Genomic DNA, 19948 nt, shown 5'->3' with positions numbered 1-19948 from the left:
CAGAACCTTCTTCCACTTGACCATGGAGACTCCCACATGCCTTTTTGCGAACTGTAGTCGATGATCCCTTTTTTTCAACAGTGGGTCTCTTCCATAAAGCTTTAATTGGTGAAGAACCCAGGCAAAAGATGTTGTATGCAGAGATTCTCCAATCTCAACTGCTGAAGCTTGAAACTCCTTCAGAGTAGTCATAGGTCTATTGGTGGCCTCTCTTACTAGTCTCCTTCTTGCACGGTCACTCAGTTTGTGAGGACGGCCTGATCTAGGCAGATGTACACATGTGCCACCATCCATCCATTTCTTGATGATGGATTTAACAGAATTCCAGGGGATGTTTAGTGCCTTGGACATTTTTTTGTATCCTTCCCATGACTTATACTTTTCAACAACCTTTTCTCTGAGTTACTTAGAGTGATCTTGGGTCTTAATGGTTTAACAATAGCCAGGAATACTGATTACTGACCAGTGAATGGACCTTCCAGACACAGGTGTCGTTATACTACAATCACTTGAGACACATTCACTGCACACTGATCCCCATTTCACAAATTGTGAGACTTCTAGCACCAAGTGGCTGGACCTCTGTTGAATTAGGTCAGTCTTTCTAAAACTGATTGTTCAGATCCTTGATTGTGATTGGCTAAAAGCCGTTGTAAAACCCAGCATAACCTTACAACTTGACCTGATAACATTCCATATTACTGCGCAGCGAATGGCAAGGCATTCATATAGCGCATTTCATACCCAGTGTTCCCATCTGGCTGTTGCGTTGCTTCAAGGGTTGCGCTTCAAGGGGTCCGCTTTGCGTCGTGCCTCACAACACCCCTTACCTGTTCTAAAATCAGCGCAAACCACAGCCTCTTGGGGCTTATTGCTTAAATATAAAGGGGGTGAATACTTATGCAATCACTTATTTTCATTATATATTTTTATTTAGTTTACATTACTGTGTAGAAATCTGTTTTCACTTTGACATTAAAGAGGGCTTTTTTGTGATTTTTTTTGTCCAAAAAGCCAACTTATATTGACACTAGACTAGACACTGCTCCTGGAAGCAGCTCCTCACTGCTGCTCCTGCTTCTTGCCTGCTATCGCTTGCTTTCTTCACATTTATGTTACATTAATGCTACTTAGATACTGCCTTACTGCTCTATCCACTTTCAAGCAATTTCCTCGGCTTATACGGTGCCTCCCTGGAACTTAAATTCTTTTCTACACCCCTTCAGAGCGTAGCCTAGCTTAGCTTCAGTTAACCTAGCTTAGCTTAGCCACTCAGCACCATGACACTCACAGACTCTCCAGACTGCGTTAGTTGTCTCAACTTGAAAAAGAAGATCATGGAGTTGGACACTCCGGTTTCTGTCCTGTACCAGATCTATGATGGTGAGCGATTTCTGGACGGGATTGCTGCTCAGCCAAACCTCGCAGACAAACCTCGCTCTCAACCGGACTTGTCACTATCTGATGAGCCATGGCCTACTCTTGGCACAAATCCAAAGAGGCCTAGCGCCGCTTCTACCTCCAACGGAAAATGGATTAGAACCCAGGATAAGAAGCGAAAAAAGCGAGGCAGAAACTCCTCCCGCATCGCCTCTCCTCCTGTTGCACTTGGAAATAGATTTTCACCACTGGAAACTCTCCAAGGGGAACAATTCTCCACACCCAAGGCCAAAAGGCACAGGAGTGCTATCCGTGCTGCTAACAAGCATAAAGGGCCCGGATCCCCTACACATCATGATGGTCCTCATCTGCCGCACCCGGGAGTCCCCCATTTCACCCTAAGCCCCTCTCGGACCACTCGGGGCGCTACTCAACCACTACAGACAACAGTACCACAGGATCGCCAAAGACTGAGGTATGCTAACACCACTAGCACTAGTGCCGAGGCTTATCACAGCCCATTAGCACTCAGAGGAGCTAACGCTGCTAGCACCAGCCTTGAAGCTAATACTGCTAGCATTGGCACAGAGGATAACCATAGTCCAGCACAAAAGGCTATCTTTGTTTACCCAAACAACCCAAGAACTGGCCCCATAACTACTGATAAAGCAATTGTGTGGAATGCAAACACGACGCCACAGATGGCCATGATAGAACATGTCAAACTTGCAAGGACAGAAAATCTTTGCCTTAGCAACACTTCTGTCGAGAAACTGTCGTCAGAGATACAAACAATCCTCAAGAATAAACCAAACAATGCCAAGATTATCATCCACACTGGCTCCTTTGATATCCTGCACAAAAAAACTGGCAGCGAGATACTTAAAAAACATTTCATCCAGCTACTGAACACACTAAACAAATATCAAGATGTGTCTATCAGTGGACCGATTGCATGTTTTCGCAGAGGAAATGAAATCTTAAGTCGACTCCTATCTTTCAATACATGGCTGGCATCTGTCTGTCTTACACACAACCGGAGATTTATTGACAATTTCAATGTTTTTTGGAATTGTGCAGACCGTTTTCAAGCTGATGGACTCCACCCAAACCGTAAAGGGTCTAGATTACTTACAGCAAACACCAGCCACGCACTCTTGACAACGTCAAACAGCCAAATTCAAGCCTCACTCCCTACCCCTGCTGTGCCTAAGACTGACACATCCCAAACCTCCTCCCATGGGACAGAACAGATCATTCAAACAGCCTCCCCCAAGGACACAGGCCCTGCACAGACCCTCACCACCCCAAGGAATTCCCCTGGGATACACCACCTTGTGGAGGAGGCTGTGGAGGAAAATGCCGCAACCCTGGAGGAGGCTGTGGCGGCCCATGAACTCAGTAATATGGACTTTCAGCCCGAAGAAAAACAACAATAGGACAGCCACCATGCTATTTCATCAAACATACCGGTCATCATAAACAGCAAATGGCATGGTAAAATGCATGGTTATAAACCCAAAACTCGTCCTAGAAGGTTGAAAACTATCCATGTTCTTCCTAGAAACATATCTTCCCCTGTTTTACCTGTTAATACCCCACAGATGAAACTGGCCCTTCTAAATGTCAGATCTCTAAATAACAAAACCTTTCTGGTGAACAATCTGGTTAAAGAAAACAATTTAGATTGTATCTGTCTTACAGAAACTTGGCTAAACGATGACACGGCAACAGCAACTCTGATAGAAGCGTGTCCTCCTGTTACAGCTTCCACCAAGTTTCTAGGAAATCAAAAAGAGGTGGAGGAGTCGCAGCTATTTTCTCATCTAAACTGTTGTTCAAAATCACCGAGCTAGGTGAATTTACATCAATTGAATATCTTGCTATGGAGCTCAAAACCGAATCAGTACTGTTTGTTATTATATATCGGCCACCCAAGCCCTCGCCAATATTCATACAAGAATTCTCCGAACTATTATCACTATGTGTCACCAGGTATGACAAAATAGTCCTGAATGGAGACCTAAACATCCATATAAATAAAAAAGCAGACCCAAGAACTATTGAGCTTTTAAATCTCCTAGCCAGTTTCGATCTAACCCAACACATAATGGATCCAACACACCAGCACGGAAACACACTAGATCTAGTAATAACAACTGGATTAAACATCAATAATATTTCAATAACTGATCTACCCCTCTCTGACCATTTTTGTATACTTTTTGATGTAGAAATCATCTTACCAAAAACCACAAAAGAATTCTTAGTCCATAAAAGACATCTAGACGATGAAGCTATGGAGAGATTTTCTGAGCAGATTGCTCTATATGAGCTAACTAGTCATGACTGCTCTCTGAATGAAATGGTAGAGAACCTCAATAAAGCATTATCATCTGTGTTAGACTCTGTAGCCCCAATTAAAACAAAAAATAAGTTTACAACTAGGACCTCCCCATGGCTGAGAAATAAAAATGTTAGTGAAATAAAAAGAAAATGTTGTGTAGCAGAGAGAAAATGGAGAAAAACAAAGACCACTATCCACCACGGTATCTACAAAGATGCACTAACTACCTACAACAAAACCATCCGTCTAGCAAGGAAAGATTATTTTTCCAACATTATTACAGAAAATGCCGAAAATTCCAGAGTTCTGTTCTCAACCATTGACCGGCTGCTAAACACTGTCCCTGCCCCCCCACTATCCTCAGCAGCTAAATGCGAAGAGTTCGCTCAGTTCTTCATGAGCAAAATAACATCGATCAGAGCTAGCATCACTACTACTGGAGGTGAAATTGACATCAGTAGATCTTGCAACTTAACTATGAGCACTTTTACATGTATCACACTAAGTGAACTCTCCAAAATCATCATCAAATGCATATCTACAACCTCAGATATCGATCCTATTCCCACCGCATTCTTTAAGCGAGTGTTTGATAGTGTCTCAGTCAGGTCCGGTCCTTGACATCATAAACACATCCCTTAGAACTGGCGTTTTCCCAGATGCCATCAAAACAGCTGTTGTAAGGCCCCTATTAAAGAAACCCAAATTGGATACCAGTACACTAGCAAGCTATAGACCGATATCCAATCTTCCATTTATTAGTAAAGTCCTAGAAAAGATAGTATTAGTCCAAATAAATTCCTTTCTGGAAGAAAATAGCATCTTGGAAGTCTTTCAGGTTTCAGAAAATATCACAGTACTGAAACCGCTCTCACCAAAATAATTAGCGACCTCAGACAAAACTCTGATGCAAATAAAGTTTCTATCCTTATCCTGTTAGATCTTAGTGCAGCATTTGATACCATTGATCACGACATCCTAATTAATAGACTTGAAAATCTTATTGGGTTCTCTGACTGTGTATTGAACTGGATCAAAACATATATTAGAGCAGGGGTCTTCAACGTTTTTCAGGCCAGGGACCCCCAAACTGATGGCGAGATGAGCAGGGACCCCCTACTAGGGCTGGGCGATATGGAAAAAAACCATAGGTCAGAAGGTAGAGTAGACCCAGGGCTAGCTGCTAACCGTCTGTCCGTTACCAGGGAAACCAGCGACACACCGTTGAATCTCAACTAGCAGCGATAGCTAAACGTTGCTAGCAGCCACTGAAGCTGCCAGCTGACTGTATAATGAAAAAAAGTTTATCACGATAGAAACGATAGAGGAGAAAGGTCACGATAGACACGTTTCTATCGTCCTCACGATATATATCGTCATATCGCCCAGCCCTACCCCCTACTATATAAATTGCATAAAATTTTGTTTATAATATACTGGGCCTAGTGCCAAATAAACATAGCTACCCTGTTATTGTGTATTCAATACTAAGCTATTCAAATAATAATAAAGGTTAATATATTCATTAACATTTTAATTTTTTTACATTGAATTTAACCTTTTTTACATTGAATTTAACATTTTTGAACAACGAATTTAACTTATTTTTTAACATTGAATTTAATTTAACATTTAACAACATGAAAGGTACAGGGTGGCCTTGCCACTGCCATTTATAAACATACATCTTGCAAACAACGACTTATTTTTCAGCTACAATTAACGTTTTTTGACCTTGTACAGTGTCTATTTCTCTTTATTTATTTTTTTAAATCTAAGCAAAAAAAATCAAACTAACAATTTATAGGTACAAACAAGACCAGCTATGGAGTTTGGTCCGCCATCTTTTATTTTTGATCTTCGCGCTCTTTAGACTTGAGCAGAAACGCAATCTGATTGGCTAGTGCCTGTGCTGTCGTATTTGCATGAAAGGTGCTGTGAGTGAACCGGTGCCCAGCTTGAGAGAGCTCCTGTGGGTAGCTGAATGTGTCGATTGGACTGAAAGATAACGTCTTCTCGATTCATTTATACGTTCGCTATAATATGTTGGATTTATGTTAATGTAAATTTAAAGGGAATAAATACAAATCTGATTTGGAAGACATTTAAATTTGTGGGAAAAAAAATTGGTTGAATTTTTTTTTAGAAATGTTAAAAAAAATTGTTTTATCAACCAAAGATTTCGCGACCCCCCTGCAGTACCTCCGCGGACCCCCTGTTGAAGACCCCTGTATTAGAGGAAGGAAGTTTTATGTCAGTCTAGGAGACCATACAGCCGCGGAAAAAATTAAGAGACCACTTCAAAATTATCAGTTTCTCTGGTTTTACTATTTATTGGTATGTGTTAAAGTAAAATGTACATTTTAGTTTTATTCTATAACCTACTGGCAACATTCCTACCAAATTTCAAATACAAATATTGTCATTTAGATCATTTATTTGCAGAAAAATGACAATTGGTCAAAATAGCAAAAATGATGCAGTGTCTTCAGATCTCGAATAATGCAAAGAAAACAAGCTCATATTCATTTTTAAACTACACAATACTAATGCTTACACTTAGGAAGAGTTCAGAAATCAATATTTGGTGGAATAACCTTGATTTAAAATCACAACTTTCATGTGTCTTGGCATGCTCTCCACCAGTCTTTCACATTGCCGTTGGGTGACTTTATGCTACTCCTGGTGCAAGAATTCAAGCAGCTCGGCTTCTTTTCATGGCTTGTGACCATCCATCTTCCTCTTGATCACATTTCAGAGGTTTTTTATGGGATTCAGGTCTCGAAATTGGGCTGGCCATGACAGGGTCCTGATCTGGTGGTACTTCCACACCTTTACTGGCCTGGCTGTGTGGCATGGAGCATTGCCCTGCTGGAAAAAACACTTCTCAGAGTTGGGGAACATTGTCAGAGCAAAAGGAAGCAAGTTTTTCTTCCGGGACAACGTTGTACTTTGCCTGGCTGAGGTTTGTAAAAGACCATAAGGATTGAAAAAGCGGACTGGAGGTTCTTCTAAGTTCGTCTTTCCAACCTTGTCAATGTCTTGACTATATTTTCTATTCATTTTGCAACTCATTTGATAAATACAAGTGTGAGTTTTCATGGAAAACAACATGAAATTGTCTGGGTGACCCCAAACTTTTGAACGGAAGTGTATATATACAAAAACTCTTGGCTGGATGAGCTCAATAAATAATGAAATGTTCTTCAGACAGACTGAAAAGAAACAAACACCATGTGATCAAAGACAGACCTCCCTGTCGTGTCCATGACAAGTTTAATAATAACTGTTCTTTTTGCAGCAGATGCTATCTATTGAAGCTCAGAACGCTAGCCTTCTGGTCTGCTTTAGAGGCTAGAGTCAGTGCTTCTCCTGGCGAGACTGGCACCACACACAGAAGCCTTAAGGCCAGCGGAGAGTGACTAAAGCTCTGATCCTCCACCAGGCACAGTGGAGAGAGAGTGCTGCCTTCAGTTCATAGCAAATAGGCATCAAATGGAAACAGGGAATCAATTTACATAACTAACTTATGAAACAAGAGCCGAGGGAGTGCCAAGCTAGCCTAGTCCACCTTTTCTCTAACTTTTAATAACTGAGAGTAGAGATGACCCCGGAGCTCCTGTGGTTTATTCTGCCATCTGACTGGAGGTGCAGAGGCACTCACTCCCAGACGCAGGCCTGCAGAAGAGACTGATGGACGGACATGAGAGGGGAGGATGAAGAGGTCGTGCCAAGCTGTTGAGTCCAGCTACCTCAGGCCACTCTGTGGAGCTCTTGGAGCCTGGCCCAAACCCAGTCTATACCTGCCGGGTCCCTGGGGCGCTCTAACAAGCCAAGAAGAAGAACAGATTTCAGACAACATATGGGAGCACGCTGGGATGCAAATAAGCAAGGCTGTCGGTGGTTGCCCTTTTACTTGCAAAAAAATATTAATCCTCCCATGAGCTTATTCACACAAACAATGGGTATACTCCAGAGAGGGGAAAAGATGGAGATATGGGAGTGACAGAGAGATAGAGAGATAGAAGGGGGAGGGAGAAAGAGAGGGGGGGGGGGAGAGAGAGAGAGGGAGAGAGAGAGGGGGGAGAAAGGGGGGTAGAGAGAGAGAAAGAGAGAATGAGAGCGAAGGTCGGGGTCAGACAGGGAACGTTTTCAAAAACTGAAAAGGAAATGCATTTAATTCCTTGTCTTCTTCTGCGCGACCTTTACATGACCCCTGAGGATAAGTATCTCTTGGCAGAGAGTAATGACGGAACATTTAATATTGTGCTGCCATAAATACAACTCAGGGAAAAAATGTTATGTGGACAACTGCACAATACAGTGTGATAAAGGGAGAACCAGTCAGAATAAGGGCAGAACAGGTCAAAAATAAACACGAGAAAGAGAGAGAGAGGGTTAAAGTGAGAGAATGAGACTTTTAGAAAGTTCAGTTAAATGTTTGTATTTATTTTTTTAAACCTGTCCTTGTGCAAAAGGTAATGCTATTCACCAGTTTCTCTGCTGTGGCTGATGAAAGCACAGGAGAACAAGAGGTTGTAGACGGCCTCCGCTTGTCCACAGAGCCAGGCCACCGTCCCTGACATTTTCATTATGTCAACAGGGCAGCAGGCCTGCACAGCCAGAGCATTATCTCCAGGATGAGAAGCTACCCTGCACCTCTCATTGTGCACATCTCCCTCTTCCTCCTCCCTGGCAAATGCCAACACCATCAGTGGAAACCCTCTGTCCTGGGGGAGAGGGAGAGGGAGAGAGAGAGGGAGAGAGAGAGAGAGAGGAGGAGAAGGCGAGGGAGAGGGGGCCACCTCACCTCTGTTAGCTCACCATTAGCAAAGATTCCAGGTAAACCTCTAGATTCCTCCCCCTCCAGTAAACAAGGCCTGCAGTGTTGCAGGACAGGTTATATCTAGGGATGCACCGATCCGATATTTGTATCGGTATCGGTTCGATATTGAAGACATTTCTAGATCAGGTATCGGTGACAATGGGCCGATCCATATTAAATATTTTATTATTTTTTTTTTTATGTTTATGTATATACTTGAATCCTATTCCTACTACCTTGCTGCTTTGATAATTCCATTTCCCTCACGGGATTGATAAAAGTTTATCTATCTATCTATCTATCTATTGGCTAATCTATTCAGTGTAATTCTATGCGCTGTGAGTGACGTCATAGACAAGCAACATGCCGTGCGGAGCTTAAAGTGTTTACAAAATGGAGTGAGCGAAAGGATCTGCTATCTGGAGCTATTTATTATTTTATTATTTATTTTGTTTTACATTGTATTTTGAATCCCTAATTGCACTGACTGAACCAGTCACACTATATATGATTAAGATTGTTTTACTGGTGCAAAATTATTAAATAAATAAGTAATTCAGTACATTTATATCTGTTTATTTGGGGGTTTTTTTAAATAGGAAAGAAATGTTTAAGTCAAGTCTCATGATCCCAGTCTTTTCACCCCAATGAAACTTACAGTTTGTTACCATCATTTCGCGCAGTTTTTTTTTAAATATCGGTATCGGCCGATACTAAACCTCAGATATCGGTATCGGTAAAGGATATGAAAAAAGCAGATTGTGCATCCCTAGTTATAATCAACCACGATAACGCTGCAGACAGCCCCATAAATAAGGTGATATGTTCCACAGCGCCTTCCCGCAAAACAACCAGGCAGCCGTTTCTATTTTGTCCAGAGTTTTGGATTGAGATTGGGCTGTGCTTACTGAGAACACGGGGCAAACAGAGCTAATTGACTGTACCCTCTGGCAGCCGTGCGGCACATAATCACTTTTCATTCTCAAACTGGCAACCTTGTGAACTGGCGAGGTAAGCAGGGGCCGCTCACCCATACAGTTTGCCCATCTGCCCGCCTGCTGCCACCCACTGCGTCAAAAACCGCCTGTAACAGGGCTCCCCACGGGCGGTGAAATATGGCGCTATAAAGGAAGGGCTCCACTATAAACCTGTACCCACACACTGATTTGTGGATCCAATTACCCCCCACCTCCACCCAGCCAAGTGTAATGGTGGTGTTCAGTGCCGTGATGTTAAGTCAGCTGTTGTCAGCATCTGTCCCAGAGGTGTACGCACAGCGATCGTCCCCGTTTCTGTGCTTGATGCCTGTCCCCAAGGCTTTGACCTCCACTTGGAGAGCAACAGCAGAAGTGCACCCTCCCAGCCCCTTCTCCTCTGAACACCTCCCTCCCTCTCTCCCTCTTCATCCTCCTCTTCTGCCATTCTCATTCCCCTCCCCTACACCTGGCCCTCTGGGGAAGGGCGATAAAAAGCTGATCAAAAACAGCAGATCAAATGTCGACGCAGAAGAGAGGGAGCAGGCAGGGATGCAGGCAGGCACAGGAGAGGAGGGTGGGGGGAGGCAAGGAAGAAAAGGGCAGGCAGAGAAGGAGAAGGATGAGAAGTTCTCCAGATCTGAGGCTCAGCTCAGAGATGCTTCAGAGGGCCTGTCACCTCGCCAAGAGGGGAGAGGCTGGGTGTTGGGGACGGAGATGCCAGAAGAGGGAAAGATGTCCTCAAAGATGGAGGACCTCGTAGGCTGGTACTGAGCTGTCACTGTGGCAGAGAAGCCATGAGGGGCCGTGAAAGAGGGGCGGACTTTAAAGGGGTGGTGGTGGTCATAGAAGTGGTGTTGGGGAGTTTATGAGGTGTAGTGGCAAAAGAATAGGCTGTCAGATATGCAAACCATAAAACCACAAGAGTCTGTGCAACCTGGAGTTTGTGTGTTTATGTACAAGAGCCTGGTGGCCCATCAGGTCACAGAGCAACAGGTGTGTTTCACGACTCAGTCACACTGGAACCTTCGGGGCCTGAACAGCGCTACAGGGAATAATACTCTCTAGAAAACAAAAACGCAGGATAACATAAAGACTGTGCTTAGCAACCACCACCTTCCAACAACTGCAACGGAGCCCATTAAAAGCCTTTTCTATGAAGGCAGCCCTTGGCTGTCGGCTATAGAGCATTTCACCACTGCGTGCACAAGCTTGGAGGAAGAGGTATCCGAGACGTGAACGTGGATGAAAATCTTGCAAGGCCTGCAGCACTGCCTCCTCAGTACGCATGGGAGGAACCTGGAGAGATTAGCTCTGACAGGAGCGATGGGGGGCTCCACCGGATTCAGCCAGAATTTTTCCTTTATGCCATTTTGATTTTACTGTTTGCTCTCTCTCCCCCCTCCTCCTCTTCCTCCCAACTTCCAAATACTGCTGCCCTTCTCTAAAGCAACCTCCCTTCCCTCCGAGGCACAAAGAGACAACTAGATCATTCTGCATTCTTTGTTTTCTTTTGTGGGTCCTGCAAACCAGGAGACAGAAAGGAGCAGTGGTGTTATTTCAATGTACTCAGATCTTGGCTGCATGTGCCTTCTTCAGACAATACTATCACCTTACATATTCTCCTGGAGCCTTGATGAGCAAGAGCCTCCTGAAGAGCAGCTATAGTCTTGAACAGCTGTGTTTTTCTCCCAATGTTTGACAACAGGCCTTGACCGGGGAAAGCCTATAATTGTGTGAATGAAAGGCCTGAAGGAGAATGGTGTGATTTAATGACTCACAGGTAGAGCAAACATAGGCCTACATTCAGGTGTAAATGATAGGTCTCCCTGTGCATAAATTACTCCACGTGGCAACAATGAGCTTTATGTTTATGAGGGATCACATAAACCCTTTCCAAAGGGGTTTAACATTAGCCAAACATCTCAGTTTATTGCTCTTTTAGAGTGATGTGTAGCATGCACAGCGATTCAAGCATAACAAACATGTCAAATATGGATTCGAGAGGCGGCCAAGAAACATGGCGCTGAGGTCAAACGAGGAGCTTACGCCCTGGTCACAGGACAAGCTCCTCTCGCCACCCCTCTTGGGGTGTGAGGACAGTGATTTACACATCCGTCTTACTCCAGCGGCATTCCTGCGGTAAAAATAGATATAGCAATAAAGTGGGGGGCAGAATGAACGTCATCTTTCTCTTTCTCCCCCTCTTGCCCTCCCTCCTCTTCAAGTGACGCCCCTCTTGTGTCAATAGTGTGTGAAAGCTAGACCTCATCTGTTTGGGTGCAAGAGAGCACATAGGAAATAGACATATTAATGTTCTCACACACACATACACGTGCACACAAACACACACACACACACAAGTGAACACTCACTCAAATGCGCACAGAGAGACATGCAAGCCAAACGATTTTTGTTGGTAAAGACTGCTGAACTGAGCTTAAGGTGGTGCAGCCAGGCTTTTTGAAACCGCAGGAGTCTGTGGCAGGCCAGCATCTCTCCCCATGCTGCTGGGGATGGAAAATGACTGGACTGGAATGACCATGAGCAGCCTCTGAATTCTCTTTTCTGTCAGCCCAAAGATCTAAGAACGACCAGCGCAGGCCAACACACACCGTGCCCACGGGTGCAAACAGGCACACACACAGAGAGACAGGTATAAGTCTTTCAATTCTGGGAAAAGAGAGATCAAGGTGGGCAAAATGTTTTGCTCAAGTTCCCAATGGATGGCAGACAGGAGCTCCCCAACAACCCTGAGATAAACAACTTTCATCCAACGCCATGACGCGTCTGAAGATTGGGTCCACGAACAAGAGGTCCTTCTTTTGATTTTGACATGTTTATTTATTTATAAATCTCATCAAAGAGGCTGGGAGAGCCATGTGCATGTACTGAATACATACTAAGATTTGGGACAGTTTTCTGAAGGAGCCATGGGGGTTTCTGGACATCTTTGCATCTTTTGGAGATTTATGCAGGGAGACAAAAGTATTAGCACCGCCTGTTAACTCCACATTTATCATTTAACAGATCCGCTGCGAATGACAGACATAGCTTCGAGCCATTACTGTCTAACCGAAGCTTCAAAAGACTATTCAAGGTCAAAAAAGTTTCCCTCTCCCCATCTGCATTGTACCTGGGTCAAAACTATTACAGCAAGAAGCAGTCAGTGCAAACAATTAGAAGATCTAAACACAAAAGCATAAGGGGATGAGAAATGCGCAGGGGTAAGCTAAAATGAAAAAAATACATCATTCCAGTGAGCCAAAAGTAGGCTAGTATTTCTCAAAACAAAAATTGCACCACAGATTTATAATCCAATGTGAAAAAAAAGGGCAAAAGGAGTGATCTTTCCCATTATCTGTGACGAAGCCAAGGCTGCTTTCTGGAGCGCATCTTAAGCATCGCTTTAAGATGAATTGTCCTGCACCCCTAGGGTGATCCATCATAGCATGTGCTGTGCTACTTCCAATTGTTTTTCCTGGCAGGGTCGGGAGGGAGGGGAGAGCGGGGGGAAAAAAGCCAAAGCAACAACAAAAACTAGCGTTCACCTTATCTCTAGGGGGAGGCCGGTGTGCACCAAAAGTGATATACAATCAGGGTGGGAAATTTACATAATTTTTCTGGGACAATTTTTGCCCCCACTCACTGAAATCCAGGGGCATTTAACAAAAAATTGGGGGCACTTTTAGAAACTTGTGAAATAACATTTAAAGCAGCAATATGGAGTTCTGTTCCCAAACTAGTAAGTTAACTACCTAAAAGGCATGCAAAAGCCTTGCAAACGCCACCAACAGCCCAGCTGACATTGATAGAAGCTTGCCAACACACTTACTAGTGTTTTTTGGCAGTTTAGCTGGCAATGTTATGCATGTAAAAGCTTTCCATTTTTGCAGGGTGTACCAGCCCGTTACACAGAACTATAGGGCATATTCAGGATGGCTAGTGGGGAAGACAAAGGTGTTTATCTGGCCTTCACATGACCATATGCTATCAAAATGAATTTGAGGATGGTACCTAAACTAGTTGCCTATGAAACCATATCCCAAAAAGTGTCAAATTGTTGCATAGTGTTACTTTAACCTTTGTTCAAAATAATAAACACACTTATTTAGGCTTACAGTATATGAGCAATTGTCATCAAATGGCAATGATAAGACTTTTAGGCAGTAGCCTACAAATCTAAATGTTTTCTTAGATTTTTTTGAACAAAAACCAAACAGAAAACATATGATTAAACAATCATATTCAATTTTATTCTTATTTCTTTGTGGTTATTTATTGTTACTATAACATTCTTTTAAACAACTATAAACAATAGTTTTTTCTTTCTTTTTTATAATAATAATAATGTATTATATTTATGGATTTTTGTGTCAACTTTAATCATGTTGTAGCCTACCTACCATTGTAGGCCTACAGGAAATACAGATGGGACTAGTTAGCTAGCTTGCAAGCATGCATTTGTAGCTAACGCACTATCATAGCTATCTTACGTTAGCTAAGTAACATTGAACTAGCTAAACCAAACTTAATAATTTCTAAAATGATTATTACTAGTTATCATTCACCATAGGCAATTGCTTGTTGCCTGGCGCCTTGTGACAAAGGGCCATGTATTTCTGTATGTTTTCGCTACCCTTGATGAAGTCAGAAGAATAATTTGCCTGTGCTGGATTGACAACGACTTGGGCAACTCGTTGTCCACAAGCCCAACATGCCTTGGAAAAAAATCGCGCCTTTTTCTCGTCGTCGTCATATGGTCGTCACACTCCACCGCAAGCCAATATAGCTTCCATTTTTCGATGGTGGCTGGGTGTGTGAATTAGCTCTTTTAGAACCTGAGACTGTGACTGTGTTTGCTGATCCTCGTTCAAGTTCATTAAATTATTATTAGCCTACAGAAAATTATGGGGGCATTTTTTGCCCCTCTCCTAGTAATTTTGGGGGCAAAACAATATTTCTTGGGGGGAAGTTTTGCCCTTTGCCCTTGTGTATTTCCGACGCTATACGCTATATATATATATCAAATACTGGTCTTTAAATGATATTGTTAAAATGGCCTCTTGTGGTTAGAAAATGATAACCAATGCTATGAATAAAAATAGCCTTCAGGCATCTCTGAATAGAGTCTTTACAAACTTAACACAGCCTCTGCCATTAGGCTACATCAGCGTATTTCAAGAGTTATCCCTGAGGGGGAAACCAAAAAATGGCCCCCAATTTGTGAACCGTCATGAAGATGGGCCTCGTTTCCCGATAACGACGTATTTTAACGGCCTACGTGGATTTTTAAGACATAGTAGACTCAGTAACACTTTCTATTTACGAGCGTTTCCCGAACATCATCTTAAAGTCAGGTGCACGAGCGCAACGTGCACGAGTTCTTAAGTATATCTTAAGAGCTGTTTACGTCAGGTTAACCTGTTTACATTAATTGCTGTGAAATTAGCTAGCCTATGCGTGCATCGAACGTGCACTGTGCACTGAATTCGGGGCGGGGATAGTAACGCCAAACGACGCCCCTGGATAAGGTGTCGAGGGGGTTGAAGCATACGTCATGCGTGACCGTATGAGCTATGAAACTAGCGATTTAAAAAAAGTTTCAATGAAGAACATGGTTGCAAATATATATGTATACAACTGTGTAGAGCACGAAACAAGACTGTCGTCATTTTTAAATTAATTATAAGCCAAAAATACTTACATGTAATGTATTTAGCATCTAGCTAGAAAGCTACCATATAAGCCAATGGAGTGGTGGCCTAAGCGCTAATTGTGCCTTAAAACTACTGTTTGAAAGCTTCAGTTAAGACATACATACTCTCCATCGGTCGCGTAGCACATTTCAGATCAAACATTTTTATTAATGTAAAATATTCCTCACTTCAAGGAGCCATGTTTTTTTTTTAAATTCCCCTTTCTTCCGAACGACGCCCCTGGTGGATTGCATCGCTAAGTGTGAAGTTAAGTGTGAAGTTAAGTGTGAAGTTCGCTAAGTGTGAAGTTACTACTGGTCCTGACCACACGTAGAATTCTTCTCAGCGATAGAACAATTTAAGCTAAGTGCGGCGTCGGGAAACTGCTCTGCAACGTAGGATCCCTCTTACGACCGATTTCAAGTGCTTTTTCGCGTTCGGGAAACGAGGCCATGTTCAGTCTTGATTTTGTCTACATTGCTGAATCTTTACATAGGCTAAAATATGTTACAATCACTGTATTTCCAAGGTAATTCATAATGAGGAAAAGAAAATGTACTGTAATCTCTTTGAGTAATGTGTAGTTTTTTTCCTAGTGTGACTTTACGTTATTAACCACTAGCGATTAAATACACCAACATTAGTCGAACACAAGTGTAATTTGATTGCTATTAATCTACAGTTAATAGGCATGGCTGACCAGTAGCATTTATGTGGCACAACATGGTGAAAACAGGCACCCACTCGAACATGCCTGGTGTAGGACCTGTCCAATGGCAGACGGATAGAATTGTTCAGTGACTGACGTAACTGTGTCTACCAATGTTACGGCCATAACTCCAGATAACAGCTAGTGCAGGCGGTTGAGTGACAGCAGAGGATGCACTTATCCCGATTTAGGTATTTTTCACCTTGTTCAAAAACAAAAATTCAAATTAACCAGATGAATTAAATATATCGCCCAGCACTACCCAGGATTATGAAAAGACAAAACATCCTCTAAGGCTTGCATGACCTATATTTTACATTTTATTATGTCACTATTCTTACCCCCAAAAGCTAAAGCGACGCAAGTCACACTCTGTATTTGAATTGGCCTGGAAGATTGTGCTCCTTAGATTCTCCTATTCAAAAGATTTTAGCTTTTCTTGTCCCAAAGCAGCCACAGTCCCCATAGATTTCCTCCGACATTCTTTTGTGCAAAGAGCATTCCCCTGGACTGATTCTGTGGGACTATTACCCATGGGTCTAGGGATGCTCAAAACCATGACCATTCTGCTACTGCTCCACATTCTGTCCCTTTCCCCATATCCCACCCCCACCCTCCTGTTGTGCACCCACTTCTTCTTCTCTCTCTCTCTCTCTCTCTATCTCTCTTTCATCCTCCCAGACACATATGTAGGCTTTCAGGGACTTGTCCATTATGTGCAATTTAAAATGTGCCCTCGCAATCGATCAGGGAGTAGGAGTATAGTAAGAAAGTAAATGGCTGCCACAGCGTATGATAAACCTTTCCCCTACAATGGTCGCATGAGTTCAGGGTGAGCAGTCAAAACAGATTCACTCAGACGGATGCGCAGATGCTGGGAGCCCCTGGCCATAGGAGCAAAAGGAGGAGAGAGAGAGAGAAGTGTGTGTGTGTGTGTGTGTGTGTGTGTGTGTGTGTGTGTGTGTGCAGGGGTGGGGTCAAAATCATCAAGCATGGCCTTCTGTCACCATTGTTGGCACACAGCCTTTTAAGAAGTAGAGGGAGAAGGAAAATGAAAAAGAGAGATAAAAGGACAGATAACCACAACAAAAACAACAGCTTGAAAGTGATTGACACAGTTTTTTTTATTTCATCTTCAGGGATGGCTCAAACTTTAAAGTACTTGTTAATGATGGGACAAGCATTAAAGCTCATAACCTTTTTTTCTCTATTAAGAGAGCAAATTCCCTGAAGCTGAAAACAGCAGCAGGAAGAGTTCACCAGCTAAGGGCAAAGAGCAACACTAAATCATAATGCAAGCAGTGTTTCATACAAGATGTCCTTCATTAGACATTATAAAACAATTGGGTTCTATCGCGTTATTTAGCTGTTTCTGATTGGACGAGAGATGTTCCATGAATTGGATTATCCGTCAACATACCAACAATTTGGGACTTTTCACAGCAAATAATAAATCACTCCGCGATGAAATATTCGTGTTGATGATACTGTTAATTCAAAATTCTTAAAATTCCAAACCAAGATGTTGACAATGGAACTATTTTTTGTTGCGGAGAAACAATGGCGAAATAAACCATTTTTAATCAATAACTTTGTGTTGAAATGTTAATTTGTTGATGGTAGAATTGTTTTATAAAAGCAATGTAGCACGGTGGCTACGGCCGAACACCACCCGTGGGATTATCCCTTACCTACCCACACCCACTCGTGCTGTATTGCTTAAGTGACAGTCATAAGCCTGCTATAACTGGCAGCAATCATCTGGCAAGAATGCAAAAACAAGCAACAAACGATGAACACCGCAAACAATGAAGGGCATCAAGGACACATGTTGAACGTGATTTAAGGAGGATAATAAAAGCTATGGGAGCACAACTACTGAGGATGAAATTCACTTTGATGCAATCCTTCGTCTCACTACACAGAATATGAGATTCAGGAAGATTATTGTGATTTCAGGGTCCATCAAAAGTCTGAGTCCAGGGGTTTAATTTAACTCTGGACAAACACTGTTCACGACGAAAGAGATTATTGTCAATAGACTCCTACTCCATGGAAAAGACAGGCCTTCAAACTAGTTATAATACAAACATATTTTAAAGGGAAGGGTGTGAGCCACTGGGCAAGCTAGCATTTCTAACCGGACCATACAAGCATCTCCAGCTCTTTGCCAACCACTGTTCAATGCACTGACAATAATCCTAACTAATTAGGCTAAAGGAATTCAAGCTGGGCAATGACTGGAGTGAAAAGACAGAGAAGTACCACCACAAAGTAAGGTCTACATCTGTAAGGGTCAAGACCCAGCACTGGAACTGAGCACTGGAATTGTTTTAATACAATTCACGCAAGACTTCGTTTCAGTCTGACATTAAATTGAGAGATGCGTCCATCAATGACAGCACGCCGGAGCAAATTAAATTACCCTATGGGACGTTTAACAAGTCCTCCTCGTTTCATTCACGAGATGAACATGATGGATTGAAGTTCCAGCGACTAGTTTAGTGATCTCTGGAGAGATGGAAAACAACACGCAATGCATAATTGTCCCGTTTTTGGAACGTCAAGTCTAAACATAAATGTTGTCAGGAGCACTCTCTTAAGTACAGCCTGTCATTTGTGATCAGGCAAAAGCCAAGAAATTACCATTGGGCCAAAGCAGAGATCCACTCCTAAGAGGACTGCACGTTTTGCCGACATTCAAAATTGGTAATCATGAAGTTAAACCATGTCTGCAATGGCCATCAGAAGTCGCCTACGGTTGACATAGACTAGAGCCCTTCGGGTTCTCAAACGAAAAATAACTGAAACCTGTGTAGGTTATAAAATGAAATATGAAGTCGATCCGTGGCCGATTTCAAAGCTACAGTAGCCACGGCATAGGATCTGACGGACTGAATGTTTCTATATCAAGATGACATCGCTTGTAAACAAAAGACTGGTGACAATGGCAACTGCAATTGGCTAATTAATCCATGTTCTGAATTGTAGCAACGATCTATCGAATTTAAAATGTCAATCTATCTATCAATTCAAATTCACACCGTTACTCCGTATAGCCTACTGTATGACCGGCTAGAGACGGGCGGCAGACAAAAGAGGCACTCAAATACACTGGCATAACACAGCAAGAGTTGCAACATTACCTGTATACTGAACGAGAAACATTGTCCAAGACTTTATGGTCAAAGGAGAGCGATCAACTCCGGTCGTCTTTAATCCGACAGTTATTGGAGACGTCTTCAGTCTTTGGTTCTTCAGTGTTCCTGTCCGCTCCGGTCGACAAACTGGACTAGAGGAGGATACCTTTTAGATAAGAGCAACTACTGCGTGCATAAACCACATGCTAAAATACATGTACACATTCACTAATACACTAAAGGCAGCCAGATGCGAGCGACAGGCAATGGCTATGAAGGGAGGTTACTGCGATTTGCTCTAGCATATGAACTCAGAACTCAGAACTGTTTATTTGACAGCAACAATATAAGTACAATTTTACAGATGAAATAACATACAATAAATTAGATACATAAAATAAACAAAGAAATTAGATCAGTGTATAGAAAATATGATGCTGTCGGGAGAATCCTATAAGGCTACATATTGTGCCGCTATCATAGGATCCACCCAGAGTAGTTAATTGCTATTAAAATAAATTAAAAATAAATTAATATTATTACAAATAAAAATAACTTAGTTGCAAACATAGCAATGTTCTGTTGTACAGCTGGCAGAATATTTGGAAATGAGGTGGGCTTTTGAATACCGGGTTAATCCTTCAAGGCTATGTGTAGTGAGTTTGTCTGTCATGCATGTGTCTAAGTGTGTCAGTAAATGTGGAATATTATGTCTGATACAATGTTTGTATGCAGCAGTCCTGCAAAAAGGGGTGAAAAGTCTAAAATGGTGCCTTGTGTTATAGTTATGACAGGATGCATTTTGAGTGAACATGTTCATGAAATAAGCAGGGAGATTATTGTTTAAGAACTTGTGGTAGAATTTCAGGCACTG

At 42.4% G+C, this 19948-nt stretch overlaps 1 protein-coding gene across 1 annotated transcript in view; it reads right to left on the bottom strand.

The window, feature by feature from the left end:
- LOC308367160 (ecto-NOX disulfide-thiol exchanger 2-like) overlaps nt 1-19167 on the bottom strand; it is a gene marked incomplete at its 3' end in the record, with an annotated part of 223680 nt that extends 204513 nt beyond the window's left edge. Inside the window, exon 1 of the mRNA XM_080840975.1 lies at nt 19081-19167. Coding sequence (XP_080697101.1) covers nt 19081-19102 — 22 coding nt within the window. The 5' untranslated portion in view covers nt 19103-19167. The remainder of the gene's footprint in view (nt 1-19080) is intronic.
- Nucleotides 19168-19948: the final 781 nt, after the last annotated feature.

The sequence above is a fragment of the Sprattus sprattus genome, assembly GCF_963457725.1.
Source record: "Sprattus sprattus genome assembly, chromosome: 6".
In the NCBI taxonomy this organism is placed as follows: Eukaryota; Metazoa; Chordata; class Actinopteri; order Clupeiformes; family Clupeidae; genus Sprattus; species Sprattus sprattus.
Note: the sequence above shows the minus strand (reverse complement) of the source record. Positions and strands in the feature narration are given on the sequence as shown.